Source organism: Thermobia domestica, chromosome 2 (assembly GCF_964235325.1).
Source record: "Thermobia domestica chromosome 2, izTheDome1.hap1.1, whole genome shotgun sequence".
In the NCBI taxonomy this organism is placed as follows: Eukaryota; Metazoa; Arthropoda; class Insecta; order Zygentoma; family Lepismatidae; genus Thermobia; species Thermobia domestica.
The window spans coordinates 4,303,782-4,319,484 of NC_137455.1; the positions used below are offsets into that span (position 1 = coordinate 4,303,782).

General features: G+C 37.3%; 1 protein-coding gene across 4 annotated transcripts in view; it reads right to left on the reverse strand.

Annotated features, from left to right (window-relative positions):
• LOC145669882 (dipeptidase 1-like) overlaps window positions 1-15,703 on the reverse strand; it is a 262,183-nt gene that overhangs the window by 90,639 nt on the left and 155,841 nt on the right. For all 4 annotated transcript variants that reach the window (XM_081738231.1, XM_081738244.1, XM_081738232.1 and 1 more), the window contains one exon: window positions 9,064-9,226. In XM_081738231.1, the coding sequence (XP_081594357.1) occupies window positions 9,064-9,226 (163 nt within the window). The remainder of the gene's footprint in view (window positions 1-9,063; window positions 9,227-15,703) is intronic.

Below are 15,703 nucleotides of genomic sequence, written 5' to 3' on the forward strand. Positions count from 1 at the left end.
TAATTGAAAAAATTGAGAATATCACGATTTTTGTATTCTACGCAAGCGGGATCCCATAAACATAGTCTTTTTAATTCAAATTCTGTAATAAGTCTTTCTGGATCAATCTTCATTTCGGTTTTGCTACTATGCACCTTGATCTTTACATTTTAAACGGAAATTGCTGATCGGCGCGCGGAGTTCCGTTTGACTATGTAAGCACCCGTTTGCTCAATAGCCCTATCCGCCTCGCGGAGGACGGAGCGCGGATAGGGCCACGCGGAGGCTGCTCCGCGCGACTATGTATGCACCCATAAGAAACGCGCCACGCGGGACTCCGGGCGTGGAGCTCCGCGTGACTGTGTAACGGATCTTAAAGTTCATAGCTCCATTACTATGGGACCTATCATAGTCGGGTCAAGACATCACTGAGGAACTGGTATGGGAACTATCCAAATTCTCATGTTTAAGAATGCTTCAGTGTGTACCTACCAATTTTTAGAGGTAGGTGAGACTGATCAAGTATTTTCAAACAGTCTCTCTAAAAATGATTGTGTAAGTACCAGAGGTTCTGAAAGATGGATATTCCGTGATGTCTTGACCCGACTACGATAGGTCCCATAGTAGTGGAGCTATGAACTTTTGAAGTTCACTTGTTTCACGTTTTCGGCACCCTATAACTCCGAAACTATCCACTTTTGAGCACGGGTGCATATTAACTTTTGTTCTTATTTTGATGTAAAGAATTTGTTTCCAAACAATTGTGACATATTTATGTAACACCCTGTACAACAAGTATTCTTAGCTGATGTACTGTACAGGGCCGTGCCGTGGGGGGGGGCGAGTGGGGCGCCCGAAGTAAGGGGCGAAAAATTCGGGTGGAAAAAGGAAAAATTGCTTGGAATATATGTATGGGGGCGCCATCGTATACTCTCGCCCCGGGCGCTGATTTTCCAGGGCACGACCCTAGTACTGTAATGCATTTAAATCCAAAAAGAGACAATATGTATTAAAATGAGAACTGCGAGATGGTATAAAATGTCACTTTATCCACAGTAAATTAATTCTTGAAGAAAGAGTTCTGACACCTCATATCGATTTAGGATTTAGGATCTAGATTTCTGGGCTTTCGGCATCTATGGCCATATAGCCCGTCACGTTTGAGGGTTGACGTCTCTCGGCGAGCACACTATCCAGGGAAAGGAAAGGATGAAAGGATTGGGGAACGAAGGAAGCGGCCTGGGACTTATATGTTAGGTACCACCCCAGCATTTGCCTGCTGTGAATGAGGAAAATCTCATGCAGGATGCCTGAAAGCTTTTTCGATTTTTTCGACCGAGTACCCCCACCGGAAATCGAACGCGGGACTGCTCGACCCCATACCGATATAGGTAGACTAAATAGCACATTTCAGTTCTTCACTGTTCCTTTGTATAATATGCATGAACGCTTATTCAGTTAAGTCTTAAGATTAACAGTGTTACGTATCTATGCGACCTTTCATTTAGGTCATTAATTCAGAAGTAGTATGGTTCTAAGTTATAGGAGTGTGGGTGTATGTGTCACTGTTAGGGGAAGAAGTGATCTGATAATGTACAGTTTACTTTTTACATAAATGCATAAACAACCTATTCTAGCAGAATAATAATAATATTGGCAAGAAATGACATACTTCTCAGCCCCCACATTGAGAAAAATCCGTTATCCGGACAGACATATCGTATAAATGTACGGAATCCTTATGTTTACTACGAAAATCAGTACAGAGCATACGCTATCCATACGCTACATACGTACTGTACTTTCGCCGCGTAGATCTTACATAATGTTGCTGCAGGATGTCTGACATCTAACAGTCTTTGGTATATTACATACGAATACGTATGTTACATACGCCAGGTATGCTATATAGGTCTACGTTCTCTGTATGTGAGACCCTGACTGCCTAAATACAGTTCTCTTTTTAGTACGAAAATACGTTTATTCGGAACACTTGTACGGAAAATACGTATAAAACATTCGTTTTCCGTTATAAGTTTGCTCCAGGATCTTACGGTATGTAAGGTTGTACGTTAAGTCCAAAAAGTACAGGATTTACGCATGTAACCCACGTTTTTACGTATCCTTATAAGTTTTTTCTCTGTACATAAAAGTTATTTCCCCGAAAACTACACATCAGAACTAATCCATAAGCAGTCATTTTGTTAAACTTGATGTCGACTGATTAATTATACGACTTACTTATGGACAATATTTTAGTTTAAATAGAACTCTAAGTTTGAGTATTAATCACACAGTCTTGGACTACGAGTATTTCATGAACCACACTGTGTGCTTCCTTCTTTTGCTAGTATCAGAATGAAGACAATAATGAGTATCTGCTTTATCTTAATTCGTGGAGTGATTGTCGCATAACGTCAGTTTTTAGGTTTACATTTTTTTTCAATTTCCTCAACAACTATGCATGAGTTGCTACACTGACGTATATAATTTGGTTTTGTTCACTGAGATCTACTGATTGGTGTTTGTGTTTACTCCTTGGACAAATTTCTTTCTGTTAACTGCTAATTGGCCTAAGATTGTGGAATATGACAAATTCTTTTCGGTTTTCTTTGAAATGAAATGGAATTTTAACAGAGTTGCCATCTTTTCAAAGCAAAATGTTGGGATATTTCATGTAGCTATACGGAGAGAGACGGGGTGATGAACTAGCGTTTCTTTTCCGTAATAACGTAGTATGAGTCTTTCTATACTGAAAAGTGAATCATATAACTAACTAACTAACTAACTAACTCTATGGCCTATGGAACCCGGAGGTTCAGTACCGCGTTCACAAAATCTCTCCACTGACTTCTATCCTTAGCTAATTGGATCCAGTTTCTACTTTGTATTCCTATCTCTGCGAGATCCATCTTAATATTATCCTCCCATCTGCGCCTAGGTCTTCCTAATGGTCGTTTTCCTATGGGTCTACCAGTCAAGTCTTTGAAAGCGTTTCTACTTTCTTCCATTCTAGCTACATGACCTGCCCACCTAAGCCTCCTAGACTTGACGACCCTAACAATGTTGGGTAAACCGTATAAACTATGTAGTTCCTCGTTATGAAGCTTCCGCCATTCCCCATTCTCGTTCCTCTTGGGTCCAAATATTCTTCTCAGGATCCTGTTCTCAAATACTTTCAGTCTATGTTCTTCCCTCAGAGTAAGCGACCATGTTTCGCAACCATACAGAACAACAGGCATGATTATCGTTTTATATATTTTAAGCTTCAAATTCCTCGACAGAATTCGCGACGACAAGAGATTTTGAACCGAATAGTAACACGAATTCCCTGCTTTTAGTCGACATTTAATTTCTTCGTGGATATGATTTTCATCTGTTAATATTGATCCTATATATTTGAAAGTATACACTTTATCAAAAGTATTATTTAATATTTTAACGCCTCCACAATTTGCCGTATTACGGTCCCGACGCACTTCAATGTATTTAGTTTTCTCTGCATTTACTTCTAAACCCATGTCCCTGCAAGCGTTTAATAAGATCTCTGCATTTATTTCTACTGTTCTCCTATCATCCCCTATTAAATTTACATCATCAGCATATGCCATAACCTGGTGAATGCCGTTCAACTCTAGGCCCTGGTTGCTATCTTTGATTTTCCTTATGGCGTATTCCAGCACAAATTTGAATAATAATGGCGACAACGCATCTCCTTGTTTCAGGCCATTTTTGACGTGGAAGCTCGTGGACAAAAATTTTCCTACCCAGACTTTACTTTGGGATTCACTTAAACATATCTTAATTAATCTAATTAGATTTCTTGGTATTCCAAGCTCTGTAAGAACGTTGTATAATGTTTCTCTCCTAACCGAGTCGTAAGCCTTTCTAAAATCAATAAATAGTTGATGTACCGGGGTATTGTATTCCCACTTCTTTTCGAGTATTTGGCGAATGGTAAATATTTGGTCGATAGTTGATCGATTTCGTCTAAATCCGCACTGATAATCTCCAATAATTTCATCTGCGTACGGGGTCAATCTTGCTAACAGAATATTTGAATGGATTTTATAGGATGTTGACAGAAGAGAAATGCCTCGATAATTATTACAGTCAGTTTTGTCGCCTTTCTTGTGAATTGGAACAATGATTGACTCTTTCCACTCTTGTGGCAATTCTTCCTTGTTCCAGATAAGGAGAATGAGTTTGTGTATCTTGTTCCACAATTTTTCGCCTCCAGCTAAAATTAACTCAGCCGGAATTTCATCTACACCCGGAGATTTGTATTTCTTTAATTTCTTTATAGCGGCTTCCAGTTCTATTCGATTGGGTTCTGGAATGTTCTGCGGTGTGTATCTCCTTTTCTCCACGCACATTAGTTTTTGGCTGCGTGTTCAGCAAATCGTCAAAGAAATCTTTCCATCTATTTAAGAGGCTATCCGTATCAGTGAGAACTGTTCCGTCAGATTTCTTTAATATATAAGCACGAGGTTGATAGCCTTCCTTAAATTCACCGATCCCCTTATACATGTCCCGAATATTTTTATTTTTAGTATTATATTCAAGTTCCTTAATTTTAGCTTTCAAAAAATCCCGTTTCTTTGTTCTAAAAGTTTTGGAAGTTTCCCGCCTGATATCTGCGAAATTTTGTGTAGTTGTTTCATTCGGATTTTGTAGCCACCGTAATTTTGCCTGTTTTCTCTTTTCTGCTAGTTTAATGCATTCTTGGTCGAACCATGGTTTGTTCCTACGTATTTCCGCGTGTCCCAATTTTTCTATTGCTGAACTTTTAATGCTATCTCTAATTTCAATCCAAGTATCCTCAACACTAGTGCACTCCGAATCTTCTAAAACCGAGAATCTATTCGAAACTTCAATCTGGTATTCCTGTCTTACCTGGCTCTCTTCTAATTTCTTTAAATTAAATCTCTCCGTTTTCGGACATTGAGTATTACCTTTATTCAACGATAATCTCTCCCGTATTATTGCTGCTACCAGGTAGTGATCAGTGTCACAATCAGCCCCTCTAAACGACCGGACGTCAATTATGCTAGATTGTCTTCTTCTATCTACTAAAACGTGATCAATTTGATTATGTGTTTTTCCGGCTGGTGATGTCCAAGTGTATTTATGAACGTCGCGATGTGGGAATTTTGTACTCTTCACGATTAGGTTTTCGGATGTTGCAAAGTTCACGAGTCTAACACCGTTGTCATTACTTTCCTTATGCAAACTTTCGTTCCCTATAATCGGCTTGAAAATATCCTCTCGTCCTACCTTCGCATTGAAATCCCCTAATAGAATCTTCATATGGTATCGCGGGAGTTGGTCAAATATCCGTTCCACTTCTTCGTAAAAACTATCTTTTATATCGTCACCCTTATCTTCAGTTGGAGCATGTACATTTAAAACAATAATATCACACCACCGTCCCTTAAGAGTAATAAAAGAAAGTCTGTCAGTAACAAATTCAACCCGTTTAATTGCTGGTAATATTCGTTTGTGAACGAAAAACCCTGTTCCTAACTGGTGATTTTTATTTCCTTCCCCGTAAAAGAACGTAAAGTTTCCGGAATTCTCAGATCCATTTCCTTCCCACCTAACTTCCTGAACTCCTACTAAGTCCATCCTGTATTTCTCTAACTCACTCATTACAGACTTTAACGCGCCTACCCTATAAAGACTTCTAATATTCCATGTTCCAAATCTCATGTCCATTTTCTTTTGCTGATGTCGTGCCAAGTTATCAGTCCTTGTCCGAGGCTTTTGTGAATGTTTCTGAACAAGTACCTTTTTTTACAGGATGAGGGTGTTAGCCTTACCCAAACCCCCAAGCTGGAGGACCACTCCTAGTCGTCTGTCCGCGACTGCTTATTCAGTATGTTCGCAGCTCATAAGTGAATCATATAAGTATATTTAATTAATAAAAGTGAATCATATAAGTATATTTAATTAATAAAAAGAAAATGAGAGATTTTGAATAATATAGTCCTTATAAAATACTGGATAATGTGTAATAAAAATATGACCAATTTGAATAGTATGTAGGCTATGTATAATTATACATGTTACGTACTTAAATACATACAAAGTACAAAACTAAGAGTAGTTAACTATACTAATATTTTTACATTTTTTTGTTGTAGCAATAGTTGCTGCTGTTATTGTTTCAGGTGCAACCTCTCCCATGTCTACTACTCCTCCCATTTAAATGTATCTGAGAAGTATTTTGACGAGAGAGACATATTGCACCAAAGAGATGAGGTCAAGAAGTGCTATAACCAAAGAAGCATTCAACAAGATAAGATCGGTCTTAAGAGTCTTCATCCCGGCGAAATTAAAATACCGCTAATTTTACAGTAATTATGTGATATCTTCAAATAGATAACAGATAATTGAAATATGGAACAAGAGCGCCCTAGACAATATTATTTTGCGTAAGGTACCGTTATCACAAGTCACCTAGCGGCTTTCCGTTTTCAGCTGTTTAGAAACGCGACAATAAATGGCGATTTTCAAAATGGCTCGAAATCGAAAGCAGATAAGTGAGTCGTGATAACGGTTTCTCATGTAAAATGATATTGTCTAGGGCGCTCTTGTTTCACATTTCGATTATCTTTTATATTTTTGAAGATATCGCATAATTACTGTAAAATTAGCGGTATTTTAATTTCGCCGGGATGAAGACTCTTAAGTAGTAGCATTAGAATTTGATTAAAGAAGAAACTGGTCAAGTGTATGGAGTATTGGACTTTATGGTTCAGAGACTCGGACATTTCGAAAGTTAGTGAAGAAATATTTAGAGAGCTTCGAAACGTGGTGTTGAAGGAAAATTGAGAAGATACAATGGATAGAGAGAACAACAAACAAAGATGTTTTAAAACGGATAGGAGAGAAAAGGCCACTTCTATCCAGCATCCTTTATAGGAAGGCCAATGGGATTGGACACATCTTGAGAAGAAATTGTCCTCTTCATGACGCCATAGAAGGAAAGGTGGAAGGAAAGAGAGGAATAGGAAGAAGAACACAACTGTTTAATGATTTGAAAAACAGAAGAAAATATTGGGAATTAAAAGAGAAAGCTGAAAATCGAGAAACATTTCCAGAATCAATCTGAAAATTACACTCATTAGTCCCAGGACCTGCAAAAAGGCAGAATACTTAATAATAATAATAATAATAATAATTAATAATAATAATAATAATAATAATAATAATAATAATAATAATAATAATAATAATAATCTCATCAATAAATGAATCGTTTTCTGCAAAACGACACATGTCAAGTTTTGTCAGACACGAAATTAACGACAATATCATGTTTACTACGCGTAGATACACATTTTGTGTGATATCTGCACCTGTCAAGCTGTTGCCTACACTTGGTATATTATAAATAAGTAGACATTTTTGGAGAAACTATAGTGTGTGGTATAGTTTATCTCATTTTTCTCAAAACTTGTTTTTTTTAACGTGTCGTTTTATCAAAAAAAAAAAAAAAAGAGAATCAAATATATAAGTTGGGATATTTTAAAGTCTCGGCAGAGTCAGGTTGGGACTTTTTTTTTTTTTTTTTTTTTTTTTAATCGGGACTGTCCAGACAAAAATGCAACGGCTGGCAAGACTTTCTCTCAAGTTTAACTGAATGTCTATTGCTTCTAAAAATTGAATTTTCAATACATATAAATTTAATATTGATTGATAAACATTGTATGTATTTGTTTTCTCGAGGTGGTTCTGTTTTCTTGCACTTTCTTCATCCCACAAGTAATATCTTCACTGTCTTCCTTATTCTCAGTACACTATTCTGGGACTAAACTAAAATAATAATAATAATAATAATAATAATAATAATAATAATAATAATAATAATAATAATAATAATAATAATAATAATAATAATCTTACTTAAATTAGATTATTAACCCTTTTAAAATATATCGTATATTTTTATATGATAGGTTAATATATTCATTATTCGACTTAAAAAGTACTAATAAAGATTCTACTTAGCTTTTTGATTTTTCAAATCTGGAAAAATTGTAGAATACATTACGATTGGTTTCACGCCTTTCTGCGTCGATACATAGGGGGTGATGACGTCATAACTTAAAAAATTGTTAGGCCTATTTTAATTATTTTTAGTGGCCTTACTTTTGCACCTAGAAGACTGAAATTTTCCACATACATTCAGTGCACTCTTTAGTATATTTCAGATTTATTTTAGATCTCCGCGTTAACACAGATGGGTCCAGAGAGGTAAAAAGAGGATATTTTTTTTAAATCCTTTTTTTTCTTCACGATTTTCCCGGCTCAGATACACGATGGAGACATGTGAATTGTACCATTTGTAAGTTTGTTCTACTCTAAAGACAACGAGGTACGAACCATGGACCTAGGATAAATAGGGATGTCTCAGAAAATTTTTATCTGAAGTCCTGTTTATGCAGGAATCTGGAATATTGGGAGGGATATCCTTAGCACATTGGTAAATTTTTTTTCCGCCCTTACTTTTCAAGATAGGAGCTTGAAATTTTGTAGACACATTTAGTATACACCTTAGTATTTTTCAGTTGGTTTTGAGATCTGTGCATTAATACAGGAGAGTCGAGAGGGCTCGCATTTTTTTTTTTTTTTTTAAGAAAATTCCGATTTATGTCAAAATTTCCCGCCTCAGGGACATAAGGAAATGTAAATGGTTCCATTTGAATGGTTGTTCTATTCTGAAGAGAATGAGGTACAAATCATGATCCTAGGATAAATAGGGATGATGCTGTAGCTGCTTGACTGAATGTCTGTAATTTACCTTAAAAAAAAAAAACAAGCCATAATAAAAATTGCTAAAGTATCAAAATTAGCGACAATAAAATTTAATTTTCCCACAGCATGGGACACTTAAATACATTTTGAGAAGAAACCGCTAAAATTAAAACAATTAAAATTCCATTGAATTTCAAAGGAAATAGAAAAAAAGTATTTTTATATAAATCAATGACCTAAAAAGCAAACATGGCGCGGATAATCAACAGTGTTAAACAAACATTCTGTTAGAATTTGAATGAAAAAGCAAGGCTAACTCACTTGAGCCCCAACGCGGCCTTGCTTTAATCGAGGGTAATCAGTGAAACAGGAACTACAGGCGTCCATACCCCAAACAGGATCATTTTCTAAGTTCTGGAGAAAATTAAACGTTGAAAGCTGGTTTCGAAGTAAACCCCGCAAGTTCCATGGTAGGTCGTTGTGTCTGCAACGGAAAAAAAAAATCATAAAATACCTGAAACACTAGAATCTAAAACGTAAGATATTTGTATTAAGTCACTATTAATTTAATTCCAACAATAGGTACGTTAATATACTCCCGTTGAAAGTCGTGGAATAGGTACAGTCCTTTTTGAAAGCAAGTAAGTTTTGTTTCATATTGCATAACTGGGATCGACCAAACTATTTCTGACCAGAGTATATACACTTAGGGCATTACGCAGAGTTGTCCTGACATGTGATTAGTGCCGTACTAAAGAGTTCGACTAACATGTTTCCTGCAGTAGTCAGGCCTTTGGTATGACGCTAATCATACGTCAAAACTACTCTGCATAAGGCCCTTATTGATTAAAACTAAAACACAGTGTAACGGTTTCGACACCTTAACATTATCTTCATCAGATAACGTTAAGTTGTCGAGACCGTTACGTTGTATTTTAGTTTTAATCAATAAGTGTATGTACTTTGGTCAGAAGTGCTATTTATTCCTTTAGTAAATTCCAGAGTCGTGATAGATAGAGTTACAAACAAATTTAATACTGAAGCCGGAAGATCTGCAACTTTCGGTTGCCATAGAGAGGGTAAAATCAGGTATGGACCCTGTTCTTCCGACGCTAAATCCATATGAAACCCAGATTCTCGCTATATCTTACAAACTGTAGATACTCGCTGAAATGCTCGTTCTTCATACAGGAAAAATATGTTTATAGAAGGTTTGAGCCCCTTCACCCCCATCGCATTTCAATGAAAGTGTATTAATAAATAAGTGACTTTCGTTTCACAGTGTTAAACTACGTTAGACACCTAAACTATTGGAATTCAATAGTCAAACTTGAAATAATACATCTATAGCTGTTAGTTGCAAAGATTAATAAGGTCAAGGATAGAATGTACGAGGGGCTACCCAAAGGAAACCGGAATAGCATTTTGGTGAGCGGAGCTTATGTACTACGCATTTATGCTGCTAAAGATATACTACATTGTCTTGACACCTAGTCTTCCGTTCCAGGCGCTGCAATCGGTTGAAGGAATTCCACTCTCTTCCGCTAAGGCTCTCTCGCTTAGCAACAGCTGAACCCTAATTGGCTCAACGTGTGGGTGTGTCGAGGGTGTGGCCTTTAGTTCGCATTTTGCCACGGCTCAAGACATTTTGGCAGCACTATAGGCGTATATAGCGCAACTCATTGCCAATTCAGTGTTGCCTGTGTTGCTGACCTGGCTTCTTGTGTTCACTTGCAATGAGTAATTTTGCTAGCGGTGTTGTGTTCTTGTTTCGTTTTTTTCATGATGGTTCCGCTGCCCCACGAACCTTACTCGGCTGACCTGGGTGCGTGTGACTTTTTCTTATTTCCACGCACGAAAAGAGGCATGAAAGGACACCGATTTGACAACACTGAAGAGGTCAAGAAAAAAAACGAGGGAGGAGCTGTCAGCCATTTCGCAAGATGACTACCAACAATGTTTCGAACAGTGGAAGCAGCGGTGGGACAAATGTATTAGTTCTAATGGAGAATATTTTGAAGGGGATAAGGTTGTTTTGTAAAAAGTTTGAAAATATAGCTTTTACACAGTAATTCCAGTTTCTTTTGGGTACCCCCTCGTATTTCTCGAACGCTGAACCCATATCAAAAATCCATTACTCGCTACGCATTACTGTTTTTGTTCTATAGCGCGATGAAGGTTGGAGCTGAAATGCGTTAATTTGAACCACTTCCGGATTGAATAGATGTTAAGGAAGGAGACAGAACCTAGTCTTTGGAAGCTGAATCGATTGCAAAAAAAAAAAAAAAAAAAAAACTATCTCGATATCTCTTACCCTTTTAGCTCTACGGAAATCAGTATTGAAAGTGGAAGTAGTTAGTAAATTTCAACCATTTCTGGTTTTGGTAGAATGTTGCGGGTTATGATGGTATGTTCTCTCAATACCTTGAATCTATTGCAGAGAACTGCTTATCGTTATATATTTATCATTTTTGTTCTATGGCGACACATGGTAAACCCAGAAGTCGTTAATTTGAACCACTTTCCGTTTGAAAGGAGAATTAATGGTTTAGTTTGAACCTATTCTTGGACCAATGAATCAATTGTAGAAAACCGCATCTCGATCTCTCTTACCGCTTTCGCTCTGTGAAAATTAGTATTGAAACAGGAAGTAATATTCAATTTGAGCTACTTCCGGTTTCTTGATAGTGTGTTTGGGATAGTCACGGTACGTTACCTTGAGGCGCTAAATCATTTGTATGATACCATTTCTCGCTATCTGTTACCGTTCTTGTTCTATGACGATATACGTTGAAACCGGAAATGATTAATTTGAACCATTTCTGGTTTGAATAAAGAGTTAGTGGAGGAGATGAGAACTATTCTTGGGACGCTGAATCGATTGCACCAAATCGCATCTCAATATCACTTACCGTTTTTGCTCTGATATCTGTCAACAGATAGAAGGTGGACGGAAAAAGCCGTTTTATAGAACTTTCGAGACATGTGTAGCATAGTTTGCAAGTCTAAAATCTGTAAGATAGTCTCTTTTTGACATAAATTTTTGAATTCATCCACCAACTTCGAATACGGTTTCGAATTAAATTAAGATGTTAAAAATTTAGCTCAGGCAAGTAGTAACAATGTTTCAAAATCTATTTTAAAATATTTAGCACTTTTCTCTGGTGCTATCACAAACAACAAATAACACTTCAATGGGTTCAAAAACATAGAAAAAGTTACCTTTCTAAAAGCAAGAAATTTTCAAGACGTTTCTTGTCCACTTATTTTTAATGAGTAGTCTATATACCGAGTCTGATATCCTTAGCTAGAGAGGTCATGAGAAACTGGATTTTACTTACAATTTTTCATCCCCACATCTCCCTCTTAGGATATTAATTTTAATCATATTCGCTATATAGGAGGGTGGGTTGGAAAGTCCGTGAACTGATTGGGAAGGAAGCAATTATTTTATATTTGTATACATTAGCTGCGTAGCTATATCCGTTGGAAGTCACTGTATAAAATTTCATTTCTCTACTTCTTCAGGTGAGAAGTTTAGGGGACGTATAAGGTGCTAAGTCGGAGGAAGTAACGGAAATTTGTGAACGGAGAAAATCAAGCATTATGCTGTCATTAAGTACCTGCATAAGGAAAGAACACCACAGGAAATTTATAAGGACATGGTAGACACTAGGAGAATCCGCGCCCTCGTATTCCATGCTGAAAAAGTGGGTAGCTGAATTTAAGCGTGGCAGAAAGTGTATTGAAGATGTTTCCCGCAGTGGCAGGCCTTCAACGTCAGTATGGATGAGAGATGGGTACACCGGAATCTAAACAACAATCTAATCAAAGGAAACGACCTGTATTTCCTGTCCCAAAGAAAGCCAAATAAGGCTATGGCATCAATTTCTTGGGATGTTAGAGGCATTATCCTGGTTGATTTCTTGGAAAGGGATAGAGTGGCAATTTTGAATACTACTGCACCTTCTGCGAGTTTGCGTGAGGAAATCAGAATTAAAAGGCCAGGAAGGCTTAAAAAAAAGGTATTGTTTCACCAGGACAACGCGCGCGTTCACACATCTCTTGCATCCATAGCAAAAATTCATACCTGTGGGTTAGAACTGTTGCCGCACCTGCCCAATTAGCCTGATCTGGCTCCTTCGGATTTTCACTTGTTTAGAAACGCTAAAACTTTTCGGAGGGTCAGTGATTTAGTTCGGATGCACAGGTGAAAAGTTCTGTAGTGAGAGTTTTGCAGGGATGGGAGGAATCATTTTAAAAAAAAAAAAAAAAAGTGGCATAGGAGCATTACCGGAGAGCTGGCGTAAATGTATCTTGGTCGAGGGGGATTACGTGGAAAAATAAAAACATAACTTATCCAAATCGTTTCTAATTTTGTAGGTCAAGCCATGAACATTCCAATCCACTCTCGTATAAACTCAGTTCGAGACAGGTGATAACTATATTCCAAAATTTATTAAAGATGGTTCAATCGTTTCCATTATCCACAAGATCAGTTTCATTTTTATATATTAGATAGTAATCAATATTAAAGTCCAAATTTATTAAGTTTGAAATAAGAGCTGAAGCTTTCCTGTTGGCGTGATACAAATATATGTTCTCGGGATATCAACCAGGTGAAGTATTCGTTATCCAACGTTTCGAGGGCAGACAGTGTTCTCATCTTCAGGGTCAGTATGAAGAGACCGGTAGAGGAATTGTAAATATACGTACTAGCTGGAGCGGACAAGGTGAGTTCTGATTGACTGATGAATTGTCCAATCAGTTTTCAGCCTGAAGACTGCTTGTGATTGGTCAGTGGCTGATGCTTTCTGATTGGTTGGTGGATTATCTAATCAGTTGTTGACCCGATGTTTGGCTGAGGTCTTCATCAAGCTTTTACTGCTTCGTGTTTCAGAAGAAGAATATGGGTGGAGATGAAATTTATTCTTGAGATTGTAAATCCATACCAGCAACCATTTTGCATCTATTATGGTTATCGGAACAAATAATGCAACCGGAAGTGATAGTCGATTTTTACCAGTTCCGGTCGCGAAGAAAAGTAAAGTTGAAGAGTAAACTGTTCTTGCAGAATTGGATTCATATCATAAAGCTACTTCGCGCAATTTATTACACTTTCTTACAATGGTAATCACTGTTGTAGCCGGTTATCGTAATTTTCACTTCTAGTTTTTAAAGAGGGATAATGATCGAGGTTACACTTGTTCGTGGGACCATCAACTAATATCAAAACGCCATTATTCAGTACCTCTTACCGTTGTTTTTGGTCAATAGATATCAATATTGAAACCGGAAGTGGCAGTAAATTCCTACAACTTCCGGTTTTAGTACAGAGATACGGCTAGAGAGGAATTCTTCAGATACTAAACCGATTAAAGGAAACAACGTTTCGCTATCTGTGACCACTTTTATTCTTGGCGATCAACGTTGAAACCGGAAATGGTTAATTTCCACCACTTCCGGTTTGACTATGCGGTTAATGGATGAGATGAAAGCTATTTTTGGGATGCTGAACCGATTTCAAAATAGCGTTTGTCGATATCTTTTACCGTTCTCGCTTTGACACCTATCGATACATATAGCCGCCCTTTAAGACTTCTAATACTTATGTATAGCAGTATCCAAGTGTAAATCTAAAGATAGTTTAAGTTCATACTTATCATTGGAAGGCAGTGGCATAACTAAAAGTTGGGGGGCCTCCCCGCAGGCAGCGTGGAGTGGGGCCCCTTCCCTACTTCCCACTTCACGATTTGGGAGCCCCTGATGGCCTGAGGCCTCCTCGCAATGCGGGGTCTGCGGGGCCCTTATTTACGCCCCTGTTGAAAGGCTTTAGTTATATTGTCGATAAGGCGTGTACGAAAATAAGAACGGGTCTTAAATCAATATTTTGCCCAAAAGACGCAAAATCTATAAACAAATAAACAGGAGTGACACGTTTACAGAACGTTAAGGAGTTCATTTCAATGTCGTGATAATTTCACGATTATTACTGAAACTCGAAGTGAGAGATTTCTACCACTTCCAGTTTTAATAGAAAGGTTAGAGTCGAGATGGAATATATCCTTTGGAAGCTTAAATAGTTACAAAAAAAAAAAAAAAAAAAAAAAAGTTTTGTACTAGCAAGTAACACTTGCAAGTTGTCCCTAGATGAAGTTTCGTTGCAATTCTCCATATTCCTTAGGAACTTCTGACGTATTATTATTTGCACTTTTGATATTTCGTAATCAAAGGTTTAGAAGATCCGTGCCTCACTCAACCATTTTTTTCCCAGGAAAATACGAAACTCAATCATCTCATTTTACGTCTACAATATCTGTGCATAATGTAATTACGGTCGGTGCACTTCTTGCCATTTGGGCCTCAAATTTCAAAATTTTGAGTCGGGGCTTTTGCCCCCTAAAACAGTTTCTCGACGGAAAAGAAAACTTATTCGTTTATTTTTTGCGTATTGTCCCTACACAACGTGTCGTTCCAATTCTTCATGTCCTTTAAACACTCCTGACATATTGTTATTAGCACTTTTGATATTTCACGATCAAAGTTTTGGAGGGGTCTGTGTCCCACCTAAACGGTTTTCTTTTTTTCAGGAAAATAAGAAACCCGTGTTCCCTCATATTATGTCTACAATATCTTCACAATTTCATTCACTTCGGTTCATTTTCTGTGGCCTTTCGGGCCTCAACTTTCAAAATTTTGGATCGGGGCTTTTGCCCCATAAAACCGTTTTTCCGTAGAAAATAAACTCGCATTCGTTTATTTTTTACTTATTGTTCATACACAAAGTTTCGTTCCAATTCTTCATGTCCTTTACACACATCTGACATACTGTTACTGGCACTTTTGATATTTCGTGATGAAAGTTTTGGAGGGGTCCGTGCCCCACCCAACCGTTTTTTCCAGGAAAATACGAAACAAGTATTTCTTCATATTATGTCTAAAATATGTCTGTACAATTTCG